This window comes from Podarcis muralis, chromosome 11 (assembly GCF_964188315.1).
Source record: "Podarcis muralis chromosome 11, rPodMur119.hap1.1, whole genome shotgun sequence".
In the NCBI taxonomy this organism is placed as follows: domain Eukaryota; kingdom Metazoa; phylum Chordata; class Lepidosauria; order Squamata; family Lacertidae; genus Podarcis; species Podarcis muralis.
Window position 1 is genome coordinate 4,228,606 of NC_135665.1, and position 26,366 is coordinate 4,254,971.

The window sequence follows — 26,366 nt, forward strand, 5'->3', positions numbered from 1 at the left end:
ATCTCAGTAGGCTGGGGAAGCTTTCACTATCATTGTGTCTGTGAGAAACATACCTACAGTAGGTCAAGTGGTCCAGGTCACTGAACTAAAAGTAAAGGTATTTTATTCATGAACTCTGTGCATACTAAACATTTCTCAACTGTTCGGCTTCCCAGGGCATTTTGTATGGTACAGGAAGCTAAGCTTGAGATGCTCTTGGACTACAATTCCCATCATCCCTGCTATTGGCTCTGCTGCCTGGGGCTGATGGTAGTTGGAGTTCATCAGCATCTGGAGGGCTGCAGGTTCCCTGCTGTGCAGTGATGGCGCTATTACAATAAGAGCAAATACTGGTAGTTTATGGACTTCTATTTTTATCACTATTGACTGCAGCTGAATCCTGAGAATTGACGTGACTTGGGATAGCACTCCTGCCAGGAGACCAGGTTCATAGCTTGGTGGCACTCCTTGCTTTCAAATTTCAGTGGTGCCCTGTGTGACGCCAAAATTAGGCAACCCTTGCCTCTTGTCTTCTGTTCCAACTCATTGTTGTGCCACCCCCTGCGGTGCCCTCTTGGCCCAGTGCAGGAGAACCAGTTGTGCTCTCCTAAATCTGCCTCTACTTCTTGATTCTGTTGCTGGGGGCCCAAGTGCCTCAGTGGCAAGAATTACCTTGGCCTGCCTCCTGCTGGTTCCCCAGCTACAGTTGTTCCTGGACTGGGGCAGCTTCACCTCAGTTACTCTAGCACTAATAACCTCCTGTTTAGATTACTGCAACATATCGTATGTGGAGCTACCCTTGAAGACTGTCCAGAAGCTGCAGAATACTGATGCTTGGCTGGTATCTGGAGTGGAGAGAGGAGATCATATTACAGCGGTACCTCGGGTTAAGTACTTAATTCGTTCCGGAGGTCCGTTCTTAACCTGAAACTGTTCTTAACCTGAAGCACCACTTTAGCTAATAGGGCCTCCTGCTGCCGCTGTGCCGCCGGAGCACGATTTCTGTTCTCATCCTGAAGCAAAGTTCTTAACCTGAAGCACTATTTCTGGGTTAGCAGAGTCTGTAACCTGAAGCGTATGTAACCCAAGGTACCACTGTACTCTGATCATCACATCTCTGCAATGGTTGTCTGTGAACTACTGGACCCGATTCAAAGTATTGGTCCTATTGTGCCCCTAATGACTTTGAGCCCAGGTAGCTGAAGGAGACCTTCTCCAGTATTGCCCCACCTTCAGCAGAGGCGGGGCAATACTGTTAGGATGAAAGGGGCAGCATGCCAACAACCTTAGCCAGCCTCTACCTGCCAGCCTTCTTACAACCAGTTGGTGGGCGGCTCTGCCTGTCCTTGGCGGTGCTTCCAACTGCCTGCCCAATGGGCACCAACCAGCTCTGCCCAGTGCCCACCTAGCTACTAAGATCAACCAGAGATGCCCTTCTTTTTGCCCCAACGTTAGCTTTTGCTAGCCAGGTGGCACACAAGGCACAGCACAGGGGGAAGGAGCCTCCAGATTGCGCCCTCTCTTCGGCCTGACATTGCTCTCCCCCTGCAATGGCCACTTTGAGGCACAAGGTAAAAGCCGCTCCATTTGCCCAGCAGGCATTTGCGATTTAATGCACAGCTGGCGGAATCTACTGTTGCTGTTTTATTTCGGGTGTTGTTGTTTAATGCGTCGTTCTAACGGTATTTCCGTGTTCGCTACGACCGTGTTGTCAGCCGCGATAGAAGAGCAAATGCTGCCTCCTTGGAGGCGCTCAGTCGGTAAGTGCGCGCAGGATTGCCGCCCCGCTTTGGCGCAAGGCGGCCACGCGCGGGGTTCCCGGCGGCGGCGGCAGGTAGCTGGGCGGGAGCGGCGGCGCGCCTGGAGGGTTCCGCGGCCAGGAGCGCGCGCAAGGCTGCTCTCTGGGCTCCTGGGCGGGGAGGGGCTTCCAGGCCCGGCGAGGGGGAAGCTGGTGGCGGAGGGGAGGCGCCTCCGAGCCAGAGGCGAGGTGCAGCGGGGAGCCGGGCGCCTCGCCCTCCTGGCTCTGGGCTGGCGTCTCCCGAGGATGCGCGCCACTGGCGGCCGGCTGACTTCGGGGAGGGCTTGCTCCCTTTGCCGCGCAACTCGTGCTCTCCTCGCGGGGAGGCTCGCGCTTCCGCCTCCGCGCAGAAAGGAAACGAATCGGACTTAAACGTGCGCCTTCTCCTCCCGCCGCTGCGCTCCTCCAGGCGCCGCCAGGGAATGAGCCCCGCGGAAGAAGGTGGGCGCGCAGCGGGTTGCGCTAGGCGGGCGAGGGAGGTGCGATCCTCAGCTCTTTTGCATCTGCTTGCTTGCTGCACCCCGAGCTTCACGTGTTCCGGGGGGGAGGGATCTGATTCAGGCATTCAATTCTAAAAAGCTCTTCCACACGTTCACGATTATCAGTGGAAAGGTTATACAGGTAAGACAAGCTTCGCTTCTGTCTTTGGGTTTGAAGCGGGCGGAGGGGAAGCCGCTTTCAGGGAGGAATTCCTGCTAAAAAGAAAGGGGAACTGGGTGCAAATGGTGTGCTCGGAAATGGCTGGGAGGCTTTGATAAGCGTGAACTCCCTGCCAGTATCTCTTCGAACTAGAGTCGTTATCAGCCGGCAAAGGAACACGGGGGGAGGCAAGTGGCTCCTTTGAAAGAGAAAAGTTTCAAAAATGGATTTCTGGTTTAACAGCAGGATGTCTTCCCCCCTCCCAAATATTGTAATTGTTTTGCTTGAGTTCATATGTATGGGTTGTTTGATGTTCCTGCCGGCATAATTTCAGTTCAGGCCCTACATTGCTGAATGATTTCTGGCGAGGTATCAACAAGGCAGTCAGCTTTAGCAACTCACAGTGCAACCCTAGCCAATTAAGTCCTGTTGAATTCAGTGGGACCTGCACTCAGGTATGGAGGAAATTCCTTCCAGTAGCACCTTAAAGACCAACTAAGTTAGTTCTTGGTATGAGCTTTCGTGTGCATGCACACTTCTTCAGATACCAAGAACTAACTTAGTTGGTCTTTAAGGTGCTACTGGAAGGATTTTTTTTTGTTTTGACTATGGCAGACCAACACAGCTACCTATCTGTATCAGGTATGGAGGGTTAGGATTGCTGCCTAACAGGTTTATTATAATTACAGATAGGTAGCCGTGTTGGTCTGCCATAGTCAAAACAAAAAATTTTTTTTCTTTCCAGTAGCACCTTAAAGACCAACTAAGTTAGTTCTTGGTATGAGCTTTCGTGTGCATGCACACTTCTTCAGATACACACTTCTTCTTCAGGTATCTGAATAAGTGTGCATGCACACGAAAGCTCATACCAAGAACTAACTTAGGTTTATTATAACATCAACTTTCATGGACTAGAGGCCACTTTGTGAGATGCATGATGTATGTATTATCTGAAGTCAGCAAGAATATATATGCACATGGCTGTAGGTCTAACATCCTCATATTGTGAGGTCTGATGAAATCACAGTGTAAAAAAGGAAAACTGACAATTAACATTAAAATTTAAATATATGTAAAATAAGACTAGTGAGCATTCACACAGTAGCAGTACTGATACCTTTACCTTGGTCAGCTAATTAACATGTTAATGAGAACTATTCACACCACAGGTGATACCATAATTTTGTCCTTCAGTGCTGGAAAATCTCTCTTTTGAAAAACAGCCTCTTAAAACCAGTGTCCTGGGAGGTTGAAATGTTTCCCCTCAGGCCTCTGAATATGGTTCTAAGGCCTGGGGGCCGGATCTGGCCCAATCACCTTCTAAATCCCAATCACCTTCTAAATCCGGCCCACAGTCGGTCCAGGAATCAGTGTGTTTTTACATGAGTAGAATGTGTGCTTTTATTTAAAATGCATCTCTGGGTTATTTGTGGGGCATAGGAATTCATTCCCCCCCCCCCCACAAAAAATATAGTCCGGCCCCCCACAAGGTCTGAGGGACAGTGGACCGGCCCCCTGCTGAAAACGTTTGCTGACCCCTGATCTTAGCCTATGCCAGGTTTGGATTTGTTTTGTTCTTTGCCTGGCATCTGCTTTCTTTGCCCTGTGTAGAATGCTCTAGGGCAGGGGTGGGCAATCTTGGGCCCAGGGACCAAATATACTCCATCCACGCAGCCTCTCTGTCCAGCCCTCTGGACTTCCTCCAGCCCCTAGCTCCTCAGACCTCACGCTTCACTGGCCCTGCTGCTGTGTGACCTTTTCAGGGACTCTTTCTGAGCTGGAATGTCACCTTGAACTGTGATGTTATCTGGATGAAACCTGGAGAGATAATGTGGGGGTTTTTTGGGGTGTGTACGCACATGTAGAAACTTTCCACCTGCACATGCCTGGAATATAGCCTCCTGTACAAAAGTTAGAGTTGCATCACTTGCTCCGCACACTTCTTTTTGTCTGGGACTCCCCACTGGCATGTAGAATAAAATGGGGAGGGGGGCTAAATTTAGAGCAGTGTAATCGGCATTGGTCAGATAGCCATGATGTTTTTGTTTCAAATTAGCCAGAAGGATTTGGGACTGTGGATACACTAACCCATTATTTAGAACAATCACTGCTCAATATGTAACTGGTAAAACAAACTGTACACCATAAACGATGCCCTTGCCCTTATTACTGATGATCTGGCAGCTTTCATCAGGGCTGGTTACTTAATTTAAATGCAAATATGATTGAAAGTAATTTAAGTTGCATAAGTGTAGTTAAAAGCTATCCATCAGGTCCTGAAGCATGTTGAATATGTGTTCGTTCTTTTTTAAAACATACCTTCACACAGGTGTTTCAGGAGGAGTTGTTATAAGAAAGCAGCTGCAGCTGATGAATGATTCTGTTTGATCTGTAATGCAACACTCTTGGACAAAGAGGTTGCCACATTTCCAGCCTATTAAAAATACTGTGCAAACCTTCAGAGTACAAAAGTGGTGGAAGTTCTCTGTTTAAGTTTTCTTGAGACTTTCTTGAGGACTGACTACTTCACTACCTTGTGGGAAAGTTGGGTGCTAACTTGAAATGTGCATGTGTATAAGCAAACATGCTTTAAAAATTATTTATTTACTTGTACTGTTTCCTTACTTCCCATCAACTGAAGCCCCCAGTCTTAAATAGCATCCCTGGTGCTCAAGGACAGCAGATACCTAGCTATTCCCCATTGACTATCTGTGGCTGTTTATGATGAGCAGTCATGAGCAGGCAATTCAGGATTGATCTGGCCTCAGGCCTCCTTTTCTAGGGTGTTCTGAAAAGGGTATCTGTTTAAAAGAAAGAGGAGGGGTTGGTGGCTTTTAAACAGGGGTGTGAGTGGCCCATTTGGAATCTGTGCTGTTCCAAACAGGTCTTCTAAATAAGGCTGGAGGTAACAGATTTCAGGCTCGCCAAGAACATAGAAGCTGTTGTGCCGAGGCACAAAGGCCTTTTCTGTTTTGGGTAGCTCTTGGCTGGTTTATCCTTTCTGCTAAAATTCTCTTATTCTCTTCTCTTCCTTTTTAATTTGTAAGAAGTAATTATCCTGCCATCGCGGGATGGTCAGGGTAAGCTTGGGTTTCTTTTCAGGAACTTTAATAAGGTGGTGTCAGTGGAAGCCTTGATTGTCATCTCATTCCTGCTACACAGCCACCATCTGTTTCAGTGGAGCTCCTGTCAGGGTGTTAAGCCAGCCCCATAGGCAAGAAGAGAGACTGAACACCAATAGGGCTTAATGGAAGTCCCCCACAGGGAAGAATTCTATGAATACAAATATTGTGCAAAATCACAAAGGGATGATCAGTAACAGTGCTGCATAGTTTATGATTGCTGTCTGGTCCCACCCAGTTTTTCACAATGAACAAATACCCTTCTGAAACACTACCTTTTAAAGGAGGTTATATTGTCATGCTGTTTTATTATATGACTGTTCTTTGCTGTATTCATAAACTTCAAGTCTGTATAATCTTATTTGTCTCAAGCAAGAGCAATGTTTGCAAGAGTTCCCTGGAGCTTTCCCCCATTGTAAGAACTTTTCTTTGGCACTTCCAGTCACATTCTTTTTAGAACAATGGTGTGGCATCTTGCAGAAGCTGTCCTTCTTTACATGATCCTGACTGGCCCAGGCCAAACGCGAATGAGCAATTAGTAGCCATCATTCTTTGGAAATTATCTCTTTTAGTTTGCGGAATTATGAATACTAATAATAACCAGGACATCTTTTATGCCCAGGATTAGTTGTGGAAAGTTCGTAAGTGAATGCTCACCAGCTTGAAGGAACAGTGCATAATCTCCTTCTTAATTCATTTTGGAATTCTAAGAGGCAAAAAGATCCTACAGAACTCCTTGCCATAGTATTAATTATGACAAAATGTTATCTGTGTAGATTTCTATTACTATGGCCATATCCCAGGCACCATCATGGCCTCGATCTGTCCCTGTGTGCAGTGGTGGATCTTGGGGTCTCAAATTTCAGCGGTGCCCTGTACAGCACCAAAATTCAGCGCCCCTCCACCTGTCGCACTCCATTCTAAATCATGATTGTGGCATCCCTGGTGGTGGCACCAAGGCTCTGCATCCAGTATGACTGAACCAGTTGCACTCCCCTAACTCTGCCTCTCCTGCCTGGATGCCGTCAGTGATGTCTTTCCACCATTTTATGGGTGCTCTACCTCCCAGCTGAGAAGGACCCCTATAATTTCCCTCACCCTTATAGATTCTATATACAAATATTGTTAAGTATACTAATAGAAGATGGCACAGGAAATGATCCCATAATGCTGTGAGTAACCACTTAAATCACACTTACAGTGCATGCTATGCTGTGTAAGGTCATAATCAGTGCAGTCTCAACAATGCTATTATGTATAAGTCATCATTCTGTCAGTAAAACCTACCTTTGTATTTCCTCCCTTTTTTACCATATAGTAACAGGATTTTAGTTTTCTCTTGCAATCCTCAATATTTCAAGAATTGCCAGTTTGGTGGCAGATCATGTGCTTTGCATGCAGAAGATTACAGGTTCAGTCTTTAGGAATGACTGAGAAAGACCCTGTCTGAAACCCTAGAGAGCTGCTTTCAGTGTAGACAATACTAAATTAGATATAAGGAAGTTTCCTGCCAGTTTGTTACTAGCTATATTGAAGCATATTAAAAGCATGATCTGGGAATAATATTGCTCAAATATTGGCTCAGCCATAAACAAAACTGGGGAGTCAAGGGCAAGTCACTGTTAAGTCAAGCTACTATAGGTGGTGATCATTTTGCACAGGAGTTCTGCTCCTACACACACCAGCAGAACATATATAAGCGTGCCACCCCCATCCACCCCGTTCTGTTCTGCCCCTTTCCAGGTCCAAAAGGACCCGCATGTTGGCAGTCGCGCATCAACTGGATGTACCTAAAATTGTTGCTGCCTGTATAAGCCCTTGGCCATGTGCAATATGAGGATGCATGGCTACTCTAGGGATTGCACTCTACACTGATAGTGCAATCCTAGTCGTGTCTATTCACAAATAAGTTCTGCTATATCAAAGAGTAGGACGCGGGTGGCGCTGTGGGTAAAAGCCTCAGCGCCTAGGGCTTGCCGATCGAAAGGTCGGCGGTTCGAATCCCCGCGGCGGGGTGCGCTCCCGTTGTTCGGTCCCAGCGCCTGCCAACCTAGCAGTTCGAAAGCACCCCCGGGTGCAAGTAGATAAATAGGGACCGCTTACTAGCGGGAAGGTAAACGGCATTTCCGTGTGCGGCTCTGGCTCGCCAGAGCAGCGATGTCACGCTGGCCACGTGACCCGGAAGTGTCTGCGGACAGCGCTGGCCCCCGGCCTCTTGAGTGAGATGGGCGCACAACCCTAGAGTCTGTCAAGACTGGCCCGTACGGGCAGGGGTACCTTTACCTTTACTATATCAAAGAGTGATGCTGGTATTGTAGCCTAAAGAATTTAACTCTCTTTCAGTCACTGCTGGCTCTTCAGTCTTTAAGAATTCAGAGACTTAAGAGATAAGAGACTTAAGAGTCCCTCTTTCTGTTTCATGTTAAAAGTGTGTTATCAGCAGCACTTAATGAAAACACTGACCAGCATTATTCACTGTCTTTCCATTCCTAATACCTTTTGCACGCAGTCTTTTAGGCAGCTGCTTATATGTTTTATAGTAGCGCTGTCTAATCCACATTTCACTTCAGCAGCAACAACAACCAACAACTTGTACCGGGTCTACCTTAAAAGTACAACAAAATTAATTGCATTTCCTTAATTAGCTGGAACCAATTCCTTACCAAGAATGTCTCTGCTGTCTGTAATAATAATTTGTTAAACCATGTTGATTTGTGGCAATTTCTTTTTTCTTCCACAAGGTGTACTCTCAAACTGGTTTGTTCTAATGTTCCTGGACATAAAATTATGTGAGTGCATATTTCATCCTCAAGTTTAATGGTGGGCACTATAGTTGTTTTTTAATAGGCTGCCAAGGTAACATCAATTCTCAAATATGATAACTAGCTTTTTTAAGAGCTACTCATCTTTCTCTACCGTGATATGTGCATAAATGACATTGGAATGTGTAAATATCTTTTGTCATGTTTCCTGGTGCAGGGGTTGGACTAGATGACCCTAGGGGTCCCTTCCAACTCTACAGTTCTATGATTCTATGTATGTTTTCCTCTGTCTTTACTACATCCTGGTTATTCTTTCTTTCTTTTTCTGGTCAGTGTCATTTTTCTCCTTGTCCATAAAAGAAAACAACATGTTTTGCACTTCTTTTCACCCTTGGTCTTTTCTCCTTGAATTCAGAAAGGGGATATTTTGATCTATTCCTCTTTTTTGGAGACTGTAGTATACCCATCCACCTACACACAGAGACTAGAATTCTGGTCTTGGGATCCACTTTCTGCTCTGGCATGCTTCTCCTACTCACCTGAGGGGTGGGAGATCCTGAGTTTGCTGTTGCTGGCTGGATGATTTCCCTCCCCCTGCCTGCATAGAGAATTTACATGTATAGACTTTCTTCTCACATGCAGATTGTATATTTTTGACGTTGTTCCGACCTCATGAACTTCCCAGTTTCTGGTCATTAGGAATAATTTCTTTCAGGACCTTCCAGACTCATGATCCAGTTTCCTTTTATTCCTTTCTGCTTCCGTCACTGTCCTTATCTTTTTCTGGCTACTCTTGATTCTGTTTCTTCAAGTTTTGACTCATTTCCTTCTCCTTTCATCTTGTTACTTGTGGCTCATCTGGCTTTCTGGGAAACTGACTTTCTGTGAAACTATCTCCAAACTGTTGCAACTATTATTTAAAGGTAAAGGTAAAGGTACCCCTGCCCGTACGGGCCAGTCTTGACAGACTCTGGGGTTGTGCGCCCATCTCACTTAAGAGACCAGGGGCCAGCGCTGTCCGGAGACATTTCCGGGTCACGTGGCCAGCGTGACAAAGCTGCATCTGGCGAGCCAGCGCAGCACACGGAACGCCGTTTACCTTCCCGCCAGTAAGCGGTCCCTATTTATCTACTTGCACCCAAGGGTGCTTTCGAACTGCTAGGTTGGCAGGCGCTGGGACCGAGCAACAGGAGCGCACCCCGCCGCGGGGATTCGAACCATCGACCTTTAGATTGGCAAGCCCTAGGCGCTGAGGCTTTTACCCACAGCGCCACCCGCGTCCCTGCAACTATTATTTAGGACACCATATAACAAGAATGACCGGGAGGGAAGCTGGACTTTGCATATTGAAAGCTGCAGGTCTAGAATTTCACCCCACCCAGCACTCCAATGGCACTGCTTGGGGGGGGGGTGAAGCTTTTGGTGATGAAGTAAGAACTTTGTAAGTTCTGACAACGAGTTTGATCACATCAGTCCAGCTTGTGTTTTGTTCCCTTCACAATATATGCCTTTTGAATGCTTTCCATGCTTTCCCAAGCAATCCCAGTCCCATTTTTTAAAAACGTTGTTTTATGTCTTAGTATTCATTGTCACCCAGTGCACTTTGTGCTTTAACAGGGATTTGGGCAAAGATATCCCTGGCCCCAGATATACCATCCTGGCTCTCTTCTGGTTCTCCTATTGCATTTTTTAAATGGTTCCTTCTGTATAAGCTTGACTATCCTGGAAGTTAAAGTGAAAAGTTATGTATCGAATATCATGTATAAAAAGTGAACTTAACCTATTATTATTATTATTATTATTATTATTATTATTATTATTATTTTATTGAATTTATATACCGCTCATACCTGTAGGTCTCAGGGCGGTTACACAGAGCCCTCTATTTTGAACTTTTATCTCTTTTTCGGCAGAGTGTGTGTCAAACCACATGTTAATTTAATAATATTTTTTTAAAGGGTTTTTAATTCACCCTCTTTCTTTTTAAGGTAAAGCAGCCACTGGGCCCCAGTATGGTGTTGATTAAAATCAGAACACTTGGCACCAATTTCCTCCCCCAAATTCCCCCGACTGCCTCTTTGCTCCTGAAAGTACCATTTGGGGGGCGGGCTGCATTTCCTTCAAAATGAAGCTTGCCTTTCTGAATTTAAAATTAAAACTGTGATTAACATAGCATGTTGTTTAGGCCTTCCATATAAGTTTAAGCTCTATGGATGCATTGGTTTATTAAGAAAGGCTGAATAGTTGCTAGATCTTATTTCACAGCATTGCAAAATTTTGTGAATACAAATGGGGCACTGGGCACCTTTGATAATGGAAAGGATCCTTTAGAGCTTAGCTCATATTTATTTCATCTTTTAAAAAACCTAATGTTACTAAATAGGAAACGACACCCCAAACGCTTCTACAAAGACACTTAACTATGGATTAAAGTACTATAATGTCTTTTTCTGAGTTTAAGATTAAATTTAGTTGGTCATAGGGCTAATCTGAGAAAAGCCTTCTAAAATGCAATAAGAACATAAGGTTTAAGGAATCCATATTTAAGTTGCTTAAATGATCCTATTATGCAAGAGTAAAGACAAATCCCTTTTCTTGTAACTACAGCTCTGCGTTTTTTGTAAACTATGCAAATTAATAGGTTAAAAATGATGGTCAATAACACAGGATGGTTCCTATAATTCAGGGTTGGAAATATATATAGTCCAGATGTTGTTGAACTGCAACACCCACTACCTCTGACTATGTTGATTGCAGCTGAATTAATACCAGGTGACTTCATTCTGATTCCTGATTAAACTAACCGGTATCTCTAAGGTGTGATTTGCACATAGGCAGGGAATAACGTTAGAAGTATGGGTTTTGTTTTCAACAACCTTCTTTTTTTTGACACCCCTTATCTGTCCCTCTTTAAAAAGATGTGGAGGAGGCAGAATAGTTCCACCATGAAGGTCCCACTGATTCATTTCCCAGAGTGAATCCTACACAGGAAAACAATGCAAGAGAAGGCAAGAAAGAACAGCCTTGTGTTTAATGTGGTTATCTAATCAGGGGTCACTCATTAACAACCCAGAAAGTCAGGGAATAAAGAATGACCAGTGATAAAGACCACAGATTTAAGACGGTAACTGAAATAAATCAATCAGTTGTATGGTGCTTCATTCAAAGCACATAATTTCTTCATATGGAAGATAATGTTATTCTGAACTTTGCTCTAGATCACTACATTTTGATTCAAAATAAGATAGCAATATAGTACTTATAAGATTGCTGTTGTAATTGCATTGACAAAGCCATCAATCATCCAAACAGAAGATTTGGCCTCTTTCTAGGTTCCTCTGCCCATCTGATTCTCAAATAGCACTTCTAATTTCCACAGCATATCCTAATTTCTAAGTTTTCTAGCAGACTTTGTATTCTGCAATGAAGTTTATGGTTACCCAGCCAGAGGGAAGAGCACATGAATAGGAGTTTGATAGACAGCAATATGGAAAGAGGGAGGGCGGGAGAGAGAGATAGTGAGGGGAGGATTGATCAGGAACTGGACAAGAAGGATTTTACATCAATTGCATCACCTATGTGAGTAGGACAACGTAGGATGTAGCCTATAGGTATCCATTATCTACTAGGAGGAAATGTAGTGGTTCTCCTGCTTTTCTATCATTTCTTTATTAAGGTCATTTCCTTCAAAACCTTTCAACCTTTCCACATCCATTGTGCTGCTACAGTTCTTCTCTTTGGCATTTTACTAGGCTGATGACGTGATTAGACCAAAGGCCTATCTAGATCAATATTCTGTGTAACCAACTTAGCATTATGCCTGAACTTGTCTTCATGGTTTGTTTCCCACAGACAAACCACAAATGGTTACAGCCCATGGTTTGTCCGGAGTGAGACAGATCACAAGCCCCAGGTTGAAGAGAGCACAGCCCTGGGTGGGGCAGCAGCAGCAGCAGCACCAGGACCAGAGAAGTCAGGCTGCAGCTTCAGTCTTCACTCACAGAACCTGTCCTTTCGCTCAGTCATGCTAAGCCGAACTAAAAATCTTGATGCTGGATTTGTTATTGCTGAACTCTTTTGCATCTTTTAACATGAAAAATCAAGATCCACTATGTGTTAAAGAGTAGCCACTTCTTTTTAAAAATGTAAAAGCCATTGCCCACTCCAACAGTGGTGAAGCTTTATTGTCAGTAGGCAGACATACACATACACTCTGTTGTAAATAAAAATATGCCCTTTTCCCTTATGGGGTATCCAAGAGCCCATATAGAGTCCTTACATAGGTTCCCTATTGGTAGGAGAAAATAACAGAGGCCAACCAGAGAATATTGAGAAGCAAAGCAGCTAGTAAGCTTGATCTTTATTGATCTGTTGCAACAGGGTACTCCCTCACACGCAGGAGAGGAGGAGGACCCAGAAAGATGGTGTGCAAGACCTTATAAAGACTTTTGAAATTCCCATTCTCTAGATCAAGACCACCCCCAGAAACATTATGCATACATCACAGAAGGGGTGTAATCTAAGACCACCCCTCAGATACATCCCACCTACATCACAGAAATTTAAATGTTGTTTTTCTCCTGTCACAGTTATCTCCTGTCTGGCAAGTTACTTGATTGGATTTCCCGGGGAGCCTGGCCATTCTTTTGTAGTGGTAAAATACTTATTTCCTGGGCCAGGTCACAGGCTCACACCTTATTCAAACAGACATATCCTTGAGACAGGACTTGTGAGGAAAGAGACAATGGGGAGACTTTTCCAGTTTGACTTTGCAGAGAAAACATTTGGTCAGTTTAGGAATCAAAATGGTTCCAGGTTGGTCTTCCTGTGTTGATCTATGTATGATACATTACCATATATCTAAAGACTATAAAATTCCTATCACATTATCCCCCCTTTGGGGCTAGAATTTTTCTTAAAAATTTTTGCCCCACAAATAATAACATCGTATGTTGTAAATGGATGTCTTTGTATAAATATATCATATAAAAATAACACATGTTGCGTTTTGCTACTAAATTACTTGTGGCATTCTAACACTTTGGGAGAGACTATTTACTCAATAGTGTTCTATGCTTTACACCTAGCAGGAAGGTCCACTAATGACTGAAAAATGCAGTTGGTGTTTTGTCCTTCGCCATTTTTGTGTGTTTCTCAGGTGTCAAGCTAGCTCTTCTGTGGTCTCACACTGACATAGTGCTACAGCAACACATCCTGTCTGTTGAATCCCCTCGGGGCTTTCATTTAACCATGTCGCCTGGCATTCACCATAGCTGGCACAGGTTTGGGCATCTCGTGAGGGAGATGCCTTTGCCTTGGCCTTTAGCTATGGGATTTTATTATAGGCTGTGGTCTTGCACTCATGGGAAGTTGCTCACTTGCACTTAAAGGACCAAAAAGCTAATTGCAGCCTGGATACACTTGCCCAATTCAAACTGAGTCCAATTTGAATTTTTCTTGCCCCATGGTTCTCAACTCTTCAAACCAATCTGTTAAAAGAAAACCATTCTTAACAAGGGCAGTTGTCCAAATAAGTCAATTTAAGTCTATAAGGGATCATTCCTGCTAAACCAAAGCATATCCACCTTCATGTTTCTTAGAAGCTTCTCCTTGGTAAAGCAAGTTTTGGCACATTTTTTTAAAATGGGTAGGGAAGGTTGGCATAGTGCCAGGTGGAACAATGAAATGTGGTTATAAATTGATCTAAACATTGGACTACACAATAGTGTGAGCTATTAGAAAGTATAAAATGTGTGAGAATCCTCCACTGGGGTGTAAGGAATAAGACATTAAACATAAAAACAATTACACACAAAAATAGCCCCCCCTTTGTGGAAATAACACACTATCAGACACATTTCAACATCCTTACGTAATAACACATAATACAAAATAAACTAATTAAGTATCAGTTGCATATCTTGAGACAATTGTGATATTTTTACACATGTATCTTCTCAATGCTGGAGCACAGTCTTGAGGTTCAAAGGTGAGAAAATGTCCTTGCAATTCAACTCCTCCCCCCTTTGTCAGCCCCACTCCCCCGTCAGTCTATATCCTTTGAAAGAAGATAGCTGTGGGCACTTTGAAAACTTTGGTGTCTGTTGCTGCAGGTGGTGGCGAAGCTTTTTCATCATAGGTCTGTAGTAACACATCTGTAGAAGTGACATCCTGTAAGGGGGCGGGGGTTTTAGGGACTTAAAAGACAGTTAGAAAAAGAAGGGGCAAAAGCCCCCCCAATCTCCTTGAGTTGTTAGCTGCAAATAATAAAATCTTAGCATGTTAAGCATTTTACTCATTTTAATATTATTATCACATTTTCATATAATTACTGTTATTATCTGCTAAGTTTGTTTGCTTTCCTTCACTTAGTTTTTGTTGTTCCCCCCCATATTATTACATAAAAAATTACTCCACGTGTATAGAAAGAGAACTGTAAAAAATACAACAAAGGTTAAAAAATAAAAAAGAAAGCAAAAAATTAGATTACCAGTCAGATGAAAACATACTTGACACAAAGACATCAAATTTAGAAAAGAATTATTATTAAATAATAATAAGATATTATCAAAACCACACAGATTACCACTGGACTGAAAAAAAATGGGAAAACAATGGAAAAAAGGTTCAAATTCAGCATGTACTATCTGATAAGTAGAACTTGATGAAAATGACTTTCAACATGTGATGGACATGTCCCCAAAGTAAAACACACACACACACACACACACACACACACACACACACACACACACACAATGACCTATGAGGAACCAAAGATAATTAAATGCTAAGACACACAATTTGTTTTTTGTTTAAACCTGAAGTCACCTGAAGTAACCTGTTTTGGCATTCTAACAACCCAATGAAAAACTGATTAATAAATGAACAATTATTTGTAACCTAAAAAAGTGTCAAAGCCACAAAGAGATAGAGGGAAATAAACTAATATAGCAGGGATTCAGACTTGTTTTGCTGAACAGAAGGAAAGTGACTGTTTGGCTTTAAGGTAAGAAAGACGAAAAGAAATACAAATGCAATTACTTTTTATAGAGTATTTAAATCACTGTTTGCATCCCCTCATTATCATTTGTGCTGTGGGAGAAAAGAAGGGACAAACACTTTGTTAATGGGGTTCACATATCCTGTTAAAAGAGAAAATTATTTCATGTGAGAAGTCTGCCAGGAAATGCTGTTCCTAAAATGCATAGACATATACACAAACAAACAAAAAAAAAAACTGTTAAATCCCCATTGGGGAGGCAAACTACTCAAGAGAGGAACTCACAGTGGGAGTGCTTTGAACTCCCTGCAGCCCACCTCTCCAAACCTCCTCTCTCCCCCCTCCTTTCTCACTTTGTAAGCTGATCTAGCCTCTGTGCATGTGCAGAGTTCATGTCTCAGCAAACCTTTTATACTATTGAAAATGTTGCATCTTTTGGCTAAATTAGAATTTGAATAAGGGAAGGGAAGGGTAAGGAGTAGATTTTTAAAATAGGGTTAGATTTTTAAAACAAAAAAGAGAAACTCAGCAATTCAAGTATTCAAAATAATAGACAAAATGATAAACACTGTAATCACTCAAATGCCTGATATCACCAGTTCTGCTTCAAAACATCACAGCTTTCACCTCTCACCTTTTAAAAAAACAAAGAGCAAATCTGGGCTGAATTTCAACACATCACCTCACCAGAATTTAAGAATTACCCTCCAATGCTTGCAAACACATGGCCTTCCCCACAGCCACAAATTGGGAGAGTTGAAAGGGACCCTGGGGTCATCTAGTCCAACCCTAAAATACAGGGTTCATAGCAAGATTTGTACTACCAGAGAGACACACACATACTTATGTACACAGACACAACTGGGGAAGAGATCACAAGCCATGCGCCTATCACAAACCATGCGCCTATCATGTACTAAGGAAGAGGAAAATAAAAGTACCCATAATTAAAACAGCCATAGATTTGATTTAAAAGGAATACAAGAGTGAACAATTTTTCCTGAACTTGCAGAGGAATAGTAAGCCTAATCTATGCCCCCCCCCCCTGCAGTTTCCTTTAAAGGAAGCTTACTCGGGAGTAAATTTACTTGGCACAGAAGTAAGAAGGAGAAGAAAAGAGAAAAAAAATATGAGAGAGACAGAATGAAACAAGGGGGGGCATTTTCTAAGAAAGAGGCCAGGAAGTCTTATAGAGACTGATATTTGGACTGGACTCATAGAATTTTGCTGGCCATGGAAGCCTCTACATTTAATAACAATTTTCTTAGAAAGAACACCATACTTTCATAGGCATGTGCTTAATGAAATACATACACTGCATTTTAGCTTGAGACAGCAATTTTGCTCAACTAGGCTTTTGCAGCAGAAACATTAGGTTAACTTCGCGTTCCAAAATAGACTGGAACACAGGTGTACTCACAAACTCAAAAGTTACAACACAACATCATTTACCATTAGACTTAAAATCACTCTCCTCACTTAAACTAGAGGAAGGAGGTGGGGTAATCCTCCTTTCAGAACACAAGTAGCACGTATACAGGATTTTACCACTTGGGAGAAAAACTCTTTTAGAGCCTCTCTCAAATAACAAACATTTGCACACTTCATTCTCAATTTTTGTCTTGTTTAAGATTGATAAGGTTCAACATGGCTTTCTTAGATTTAGAACTTGGAGCAAGCTTGCATTTTTATTTTAGATGGCACATTTAAGATAAGCAGCTGCTGGATGTTACCTAAGTAAAATTTAAACACAGCATTTCTTAAACACAAATTGTCAGAGTCCAAGCGGGAAGTAAGCACCAATTGGGCTTCTTTCACGCCAGGGGTCTGAGGACTATTTTTCTTTTGATTGAGGTGCACCCATTTTATTAAGAATTTTAATAGTGCTAGCTTTTACTTTTATACTGCAGTCGGGGTTTTATCCCCACTATTCAGGAAACACAATAAATAACCCACAGTACACTCAATTTGGACAACTCCGAGAATTAGTACTGTGACACACCGCCGTTCGTCTGGCCTGACTTACTAGGCTGGTACAGCTGTTGGCCTTTCCTGGCTACTAAGCTAACAGTGCGGTCAGCGATCTCAAACCCCCCCTTTGGTCATTACTCAGCCAGGGAGCCCACAGCAACCTCCTGCCTCTTACAATCTAACCTGAGAGTTTCCTACTGGACGCTTGCGTAGCGCAGTGCCAGATTGGGACTCAGAAATGACAAAGAAGGAAAGGAATCAGGTGCCCTTGCTTTCTCTGCTCACAGGTCATCTCTAACAAAGATCGCCATGGCAGAGGTGCGGCTGCACCTGGGAGTTATAGTTTTCAGTACAGAAGAAAAAGCACGACCTTTTTCTGGGCAAAACTCCGAAGGAATAGGTCAGCATAGAAGGGAAATGAAAGAAGTCACACACAACTTTTTGCCTGGGCATACTCCGAAGGGCTAGGGCTGGTGTTGAGATCGAGGGGACAGAAAGGAGAAGGCAATTTTTAGATGAGGAAAAAAGTAGAAATTTTAGAATTGAAGGGAAAAGGAAGAATTAAAGAATTTTGGTTGCTGTGGTTTAGAGAACCCAACCCACTACCAGTGTTTCCTACTTAATACTCACTTCCGCATGCGCTGTTCCTGGTGATCCCACGATCTCTTGACTGGTTGTTTAAGGCCGGCCTGATCAAGCGTTGCTTCCTCTGGTTAGCCCCGCTGAACCTCCAGTTATTTCCAGACCCTGGGATCGATGGAAGACTGGTTATTCCTCCTGGCAAACTGCCTGGTGCGCGCTGGATAACCAGTCCTTCCTCGCTTCCAGAATCCGGGTAACCAAAAGTCCCTTCGTGCGTGGTCGCCATCTGTTGTAAATAAAAATAATGCCCTTTTCCCCTTATGGGGTATCCAAGAGCCCATATAGAGTCCTTACATAGGTTCCCTATTGGTAGGAGAAAATAACAGAGGCCAACCAGAGAATATTGAGAAGCAAAGCAGCTAGTAAGCTTGATCTTTATTGATCTGTTGCAACAGGGTACTCCCTCACACGCAGGAGAGGAGGAGGACCCAGAAAGATGGTGTGCAAGACCTTATAAAGACTTTTGAAATTCCCATTCTCTAGATCAAGACCACCCCCAGAAACATTATGCATACATCACAGAAGGGGTGTAATCTAAGACCACCCCTCAGATACATCCCACCTACATCACAGAAATTTAAATGTTGTTTTTCTCCTGTCACAGTTATCTCCTGTCTGGCAAGTTACTTGATTGGATTTCCCGGGGAGCCTGGCCATTCTTTTGTAGTGGTAAAATACTTATTTCCTGGGCCAGGTCACAGGCTCACACCTTATTCAAACAGACATATCCTTGAGACAGGACTTGTGAGGAAAGAGACAATGGGGAGACTTTTCCAGTTTGACTTTGCAGAGAAAACATTTGGTCAGTTTAGGAATCAAAATGGTTCCAGGTTGGTCTTCCTGTGTTGATCTATGTATGATACATTACCATATATCTAAAGACTATAAAATTCCTATCACACACCCAATGTTTTCTCCCTTAGTCATACTTAAAATGCAAGCTCAGATTTAAATGCCTTTCAGGTCCAGCATGTTGCAGGCTTAGTATATATCTTACTATGCCATGTGAGTTGGAGTTTGCTGTTGAACCCAAACTGAATGAAAGATTTGACAGTGTCCAAGGCTGCTGGGTTTTCTGTATAGTGGACCAAAAAAGTTTGTGGCAGCAGCACAACATTTAGGGAGTGCTTAAGCACCCAGCGTCTGGGACGCGGGTGGCGCTGTGGGTTAAAGCCGATCGAAAGGTCGGCGATTCGAATCCCCGCGGTGGGGTGCGCTCCCGTTGTTCGGTCCCAGCGCCTGCCAACCTAGCAGTTCAAAAGCACTCCCGGGTGCAAGTAGATAAGTCGGGACCGCTTACTGGCGGGAAGGTAAACGGCGTTTCCGTGTGCTGCGCTGGCTCACCAGATGCAGCTTTGTCACGCTGGCCACGTGACCCGGAAGTGTCTCCGGACAGCGCTGGCCCCCGGCCTCTTGAGTGAGATGGGCGCACAACCCTAGAGTCTGTCAAGACTGGCCTGTACGGGCAGGGGTACCTTTACCTTTACCTTAAGCACCCAGCACAATCCTTTTAAAAGTCTTTGGAAACCCCATTTTTATCCTGCATAGCCCTGTGACTTGCAGAATCATGGTCATTCAGCTTTTTCCCAACTGCTGCTGCATCTTCTTCTTCCTCTTCATTTCTATACAACTCTTCATCCAAGGATCACAGGAATTACAATATAACACAAAAATACATACCATAGTAGCAAAAGCAATAACCCTCCTCACACACAGTTTAAAAGCCCCTAGATTTTTTAATCAGCCAAAGGCTTGAGAGAAGAGGAATGTTTTTTCCTGGCACCAAAAGTGCCAGGGGAGCCTCCTAATCATCATGCATTCTGTTGGTCTTTCCCTGGTTCCCTGCTTGCTACCACTGATGTGAGGAAACTCCAGCCAAGGTCCATTGCACAGCCGAGTCCTTTACTCACTAGCAATGAGGAGTGACACCTGGGAACTCTCTAAAAGCAAAGTTTTATTTCTTGCCCAAGCAGGAAAGGTTACAGCAAGCAACCAGGAAAGCGATCAGAGGGTGGAACCTCAGTCTCTGTTTACACTCTCCTTTTGTAGTCATATATAGGCAAGACGCTCTGTGATATGGTCTTACTGCTAGAAACCACAGATGCCATTTTCCTGTTCATAGAATGTCATGCCCTTGCATGCTTCTATAATTTTCCTTTATATCTTTTCCTGTTCCTTGTCATTTTTCTGTTCCCCTCTTAAGCTTGCATTTCAGCATGATTACTGAAATCCAAGTGGGAACTGTTTGGCTCAAGATGGCATTAGTCGTACTTCAGTTATAAGACCATGTTCATGAGGTAAGCTCTGAAACTGGGCCTGAAAACTAAGCAGAAGCCACAGAAGAGCATGTGACTTACAGTTCTGCTCTTGAGGATTCTCTAGTTATGTGTGAAGCAAAATGCACACCCTGTTCTTGACTTAGGAGATCCAGAATTTCAAGGAGAGCATGTCACTTGCCACAGGCAAAATCTGTGAACACTACTTGGTAAGCAGATCAGTTTCCAATTTTCTTCTTACTTACAATGTTCTATCCTGTGACTCAAATCTTTTGCTAGGTGTTTCCTTGCCTTCTTGAGACATCAGACCACCTGCTCTTTCACATGCTGCTGTAAAAATCACATTCCCCCTCCCCATGAAGTATTCTTCTATGAGCAGGCAGTCATTTTATTTCTTGTAGGATGTACCTTGGGGTCCTTACTCCTGTCTGTGCCTTGACATTTCTGGGAGATTACAAGGAAGGCCAAATTAGATTGGCATCTCTGTGTTTCATCTTTGTCATCAGAATTAAACCCAAAGTATGCAGAATGTGGCAGTGAAGTCAGTATAAATTAGCAGGGTGGGAGGGGGCATTAATATAGCCAGGTTGCTTTTTATGTGTTGTAGCAACAGTTGAGTCTTTCATCAATCTCTCTTTACCTTGCTAGCAGGAAGTTGAACAGTGTGGACTTCATGGCACTAACTCCAGCCAAGACCGTTAACCAGGACTTTGTTCATCATTTACAGGTCTCTGCCTGGAAAATTGACACAGTGGTCTCTTCAGGATGTTGGCTGGGGCGAAACAAAGGTGAACCCTGATTGCTGTTCAGGAAGAAAGGAGGAGGAAGGGGCAGTGGGGTGTAAAAACATGTTAGTCAGTTTCTGTAAATTAACCTTATATTTCCCAAGACTGAAAGTTGTACCATAATTCACTGCATAATTGTCACCACCACATAATCGCCACACTCTGTTTTTTCGGTCCAAAAATTGGTTGAGTGGCATGGTAAATTCCTTTCCTCCCCCAGCTGCCACCCCGCTCCCTTCGTTCCTTGCCGTCTCAGCCATAAGCTCCAAGGCCGTCCCTGGGCTTGTGGCAAACGGCCAGGAGCTGCTGCAGGACTGCTCTGCCTTGCCTGAAGAGCAGCACAAGAACGACAAGGGTTCTGCGTTGGCGTCCCGGGATACGCCACCCAAGAAGGGGACGCAGCCGGTGAGCAACCACCTCCAACACCTGTCCATGACCCTTTTGTCTGCCTCTGCTCCCAGCAGAACCTTCAGGCACCTCTAGGTGCATATCAATCATCTCCCAGAGGCCAGACAGCAGGTTGGGGTGGGAAACAAAGGACCCCTCACATGAAAGCGAGGGGGGGGGAGGTTGGGTCTGAAGCTGTGGAGTGGAGGATTCTTTACGGGGTTTCTGAATAAGCCCTCCCCCAGTCTCCAAATCAGCTGCCACAAAAGGGGCGGTGACCGTGAGCGAGAGGGCAGGTGTGGGTTCAGAGACCAGAAGCTGCTCACCGCCACCACCTCTGTGGTCTGGGATGAAGATGGCAAGGGTGGAGGGGCAATAATCTGAACAGCCAGACAGCCCCCCTGGGGCAGCAGCCACATTTGATAGCTTCAGAAATGGGACTTCATGGGCTACTTTCGGATCTTCTGGTCCTAGATGTGCATGGAATATATGTTACCATAGATAAATGAGTTGGTGGTAAAATGAATGATACCTAATTCTCTGTGCTGATTGTTTATTTGCTATAAACTTCTGCTGGAACTTGATGAAAAGTGATCTTTTTCTCAGACTGATTCAATAAGAATATAATTAGAGGTTCTAAAGAATGTAAACTTTTGTTTAAGGTAACATTAATGTTTAGCCAAGCACCCATCTTTTAAGTTAAAGGCTTTCAGAAAACTTTCATTATCTCTCTTTCTTTGTAGATTTTCAGTTTAAATCACTGTTAATTCTGTGGTGTCAAATGTAATGCTAGGATACTTTAAAAAAAAAACAATAATTACAGATTGAAGACATGCACTGTCAGCTGCTTAGTCCCTTAAAATCAGAAGATTTCAGCCTGTCCCTAAAGATCCTAGTATTTTATTTCCATGAGAAATCTCAGATTTATGTTTAATTAGACAAAAGGACTTGGTCTTCTGTGCCAGCTTACATCCACCATTGACCTACTACTTTTACTCATGGGAGTTATCCATTTGCTTGATTCAGTCTTAACATGTGATCATGCAGCTGATTGACTTTTGGCCACAACAACTGTTGCAGTTGGATATGAAAGGAAACATATCAAAGGAAAGGTTGAAAACTATACCAGTTAAACAATTCTATGTTAGTTTCTCTTCACTGCTTCTATCCAGTATAAACTACTGCAGCTACTTTGTGTCTAGGGTTGCAGTCCTTTGGGTTGTAACCAGTGCTAGTCCTACTCAGAGTAGACCCATTGAAATGAATGAACCTAAGTTAGTTAAGTTCATTAATTTCAACAGGTCTGTTCCAGAACCAGCATTAGATCCATCCCAGTGCAGGACCAGCCCACCCATGAGGCTGGGTGGGGCAGCGGATCTGGCCTCTGAGGAGCATTTTGCCTCCTCCCCTCCGACCCCTCACCATCTGCTCCTCTCTGGCCTCCTTTCACTCAACTGCCCCCCCCCCCCACAGTCACCTCAGGTGATGACTAAGGGAAGGGGGCTGCTGAGGGCGGCATTCTTTCTTTTGCCTCTAGCAGCAAAATGACCTGGCTCAGTCTTGATCCTGTGTAGGCTTACTAGAGAGCAAAATCGACTGAACAGAATTAGGATTCTGAGTAACTATTGTCAGGTTGTATGACTTTCTGTAGTTTTGCGCCTTCACTGGTTTCTCTTTTCTTACCTCCCTCTCCCACATCACCACATGTGTTGTATTTTAAAATACCAGTCAAAGTTCTCCACCCCCATCACTTTAGTTGCATCCTGTGCTCAGACGTCTGTTCCTCTTGATATCAAGTTTGCTTCCTCTTTGTCTTTATTTAAGCAGCTTCTTAATCTTCTATTTTCTACTGTCCTTAATTCATGTGATATTTTCTGGGTAAGAGGTATAATAATGGTTAGAGTGTCTGACTAGGAGCAAGAAGAGCCAAGTTCAGCTCCCCCTTCAACCGTGAAGCGAAGCGACCTTGAGCCACTCACTACCTGTTTGCCTTGCTCTGTACACAAACTTTATATGCTTCCTTGAGTGGCTTGGAGGAAAAGCAGAACAGAAATGTAATAATAAACTTATCAAATCAGTTGTTGTTCCTTTTTACTTACTTACCTTCCTCTTTCCCTGTCTCTAATTTTTAGATTGTAAACTTGCAGTAAGAGCCCGAAGGTTGTTCAGCCATTGATAATTAGAATGATTTTGTAACTAAAATGTTTATGATTTTAGCAGATATAAAACAGAACAGATGATGTAGCATACCTTAAGTTTTTCCTATAAATTAATTAGGACTATGAGATGACAAATGTTTCTGAGAGGTCCCAGCATAATGTGTAAAGTGGCCATATATATATATAGAGAGAGAGAGAGAGACAACAACCTAGGCCAAAGATAGCTAACACGATTCCCTTCAGTTGTTTTGGACTACAATCCCCATTATCCATGTCTATTGGCTACGATGGCTGGGGCTGATTGGATTTGCAGTTCATAGTATCTAGACAGCCCCAGGTTGGCTACCCTTGACCTAGACTGGCCCTGGACTGGACATGCCAATGACACAACAGAACTACTAGTGAATAAGCATTGCACCTTTAACATTCCACAGATTATCTGTGACACAGATAAAAAATGCAGAATTTAGTTTTTCATTAGAATTTATGTGTACTTTCACTATTCTAGGAACTTCTGAGAAATGCAGACAGAAGGCTCTGAAGCTGGATCCTGATCATGCGTATGAAGAAAGTCTCTTAGATGCATGGGAGGTCCCAAACACACTCTGAAATGCTGAGAAGGAAACTTCGTCACTGTCATAACCTACGCTTCAAGTTTCTGCTGGTGTTGATTTTTACAGCAGGCACCTTGTCCCTTATCAAAATCCATCAAAAGCCAAGCTACATACATCATGGGCATCTGGAGCTAACTGATGAATACCCACATAGTAACATCAACTGCTCCAAGATATTGCAGGGAGATCCAGAGGAAATTCAGAAAGTGAAGTTGGAGCTCTTAACTGTTTCTTTTAAAAAGAGCCTGAAACCAACTCCAAATGATTACATCAACATGACAACAGACTGCAACTCCTTTATTAAGAGGCGAAAGTATATTATGCAGCCTCTGAGCAAAGAAGAAGCTGAGTTTCCCATAGCATATTCGATAGTAATTTATCACAAAATTAATATGTTTGATAGACTTCTGAGATCGATTTACGCACCACAAAACTATTACTGCATTCATGTTGATAAGAAGTCCCCCGAGTCTTTCTTGGCTGCAGTGAAGGGGATTGCTTCATGTTTTGACAATGTTTTTGTTGCCAGCCAGTTGGAGAGTGTAGTATATGCTTCGTGGAGTAGAGTGCAAGCAGACCTCAACTGCATGAAGGATCTCTACAGGAGGAGCGCAAGCTGGAAATACCTGATCAATCTTTGTGGTATGGATTTTCCTATCAAGACTAACCAAGAAATAGTAGAGAAACTAAAAGCTCTCAAGGGTGAAAATAGTTTGGAAACCGAGAAAATGCCTTCAAACAAGGAGACACGATGGAAGAAGCATTATGAAGTTGTTGATGGCAAAGTGAAGAATATGGGAATAGACAAACAACGTCCACCTCTTAATACACCCATTTTCTCTGGCAGTGCTTACTTTGTTGTTAGCCGGAGGTTTGTTGAATATGTCCTAGAGAACAACAAAATCCTTACTTTTATCGAATGGGCCAAAGATACTTACAGTCCTGATGAATACTTGTGGGCTACTATTCAGCGAATTCCCGAGGTTCCAGGTGCAGTCTCTGCCAGCGACAAATATGATGTCTCTGACATGAATGCTCTTGCCAGGTTTGTTAAGTGGCATTACTTTGAGGGGGATGTGTCCCGGGGTGCTCCGTACCCACCTTGTAATGGAATTCACATCCGCTCTGTGTGTGTCTTTGGAGTGGGAGACTTGAACTGGATGCTACGAAAACACCACTTCTTTGCCAACAAGTTTGACACTGACTTTGACCCCTTTGCAGTTCACTGCTTGGAGGAGTATTTAAGAGACAAAGCACTGTATCAGCATAGTCATTAAAGTGCAACCATCTGCATGGTACAAACCCTTTCCCTCTGATAAGGATGTCAAAAATATAAGAGATGAAGTGTGCGGTGCAACTTTTGCCTCTCTTCCACCTGCCTTGCTGGTCTTTTTTAACAAGCCTTGTAGGATGTTTACTAGATGATTATGTTGTTCTACATACTTTGTCTTGGTTTTCTGCTGTTCCCAAAGGATTCCCATCATATGCATTCTGTTTGTAATAGACAACAGCAGAACATTTGGTATGGTTATTGGAAACAAAGAGCTCAGGTTTTCAACATTAGCACTTCATAACAGTTAAACTGGACTAAAGCTTCCCTTGCCTTTAAGAATCTTATTAGAGATCTAAGCAGTGTTCTCATTTTTTTGGTGCAGCTACAAAGGGCACCCACCCCCAATTAATTATGAAGCAATGGTAATTAGAAGGGAGGGAGGGGCCAGGAGTGAGCAGGCATCATAGGATAGAACATGGGTTCTCTAGCAGGGCTATACTTACAAATAAAAAGAAAACTGAGAAATTCCAAAGCCACAACTTCTGCAGAGTTCACATTTACAGTTTGCTCAAGTATCTCTAGAGCCAAATAATTAAATCCTGCTTTTGTTGAAAATCCATGAAGCTTTTTAAAACTCTGCCAGCAGCTTTGTATTAGCATACTTCATAGAAACCACAAAATGTATTTTTATGCATAAATTTTAATAGTGGCCTGTATTCTTAACACATTTTGTAGTTGTTCAAAAGTGATGCAGCAAAAGCCTACTGGCTAAAATATTCTCAGGGAAATATTAATGTGCCTTGTTGTGTTAGTATAAATGCTTCATTGTATACAATATCTTCTGTTTGTTGCTTGATACACTCTTGGAATATTTCATTCAAATGATATTGTAACTTAATAATATTAGTCCTGACTTTCTGAACACCTTAAATATAAATTAAAACAGTTTTCTTCAA

General features: G+C 43.2%; 1 protein-coding gene across 8 annotated transcripts; it reads left to right on the forward strand.

The window, feature by feature from the left end:
- Window positions 1-1,406: 1,406 nt before the first annotated feature.
- GCNT1 (glucosaminyl (N-acetyl) transferase 1) lies at window positions 1,407-26,366 on the forward strand. Of its 8 annotated transcripts, none has more exons than XM_028748670.2 (4): window positions 1,902-2,398; window positions 8,280-8,327; window positions 20,920-20,980; window positions 24,032-26,366. In XM_028748670.2, exon 4 carries the CDS (start codon window positions 24,104-24,106, stop codon window positions 25,412-25,414), a length of 1,311 nt encoding a protein of 436 aa, XP_028604503.2. In that variant the 5' UTR covers window positions 1,902-2,398; window positions 8,280-8,327; window positions 20,920-20,980; window positions 24,032-24,103; the 3' UTR covers window positions 25,415-26,366. The 8 variants fall into 8 exon arrangements, with proteins under 8 accessions (XP_077792109.1, XP_028604503.2, XP_077792107.1 ...); XM_077935981.1 differs by having other exon boundaries at window positions 1,902-2,218; XM_028748668.2 differs by lacking the exon at window positions 8,280-8,327.

Bases quoted from the DNA above. Each gene is read 5' to 3' on its own strand.
- GCNT1 (XM_077935983.1), top strand. From the start codon at position 24,104: ATGCATGGGAGGTCCCAAACACACTCTGAAATGCTGAGAAGGAAACTT.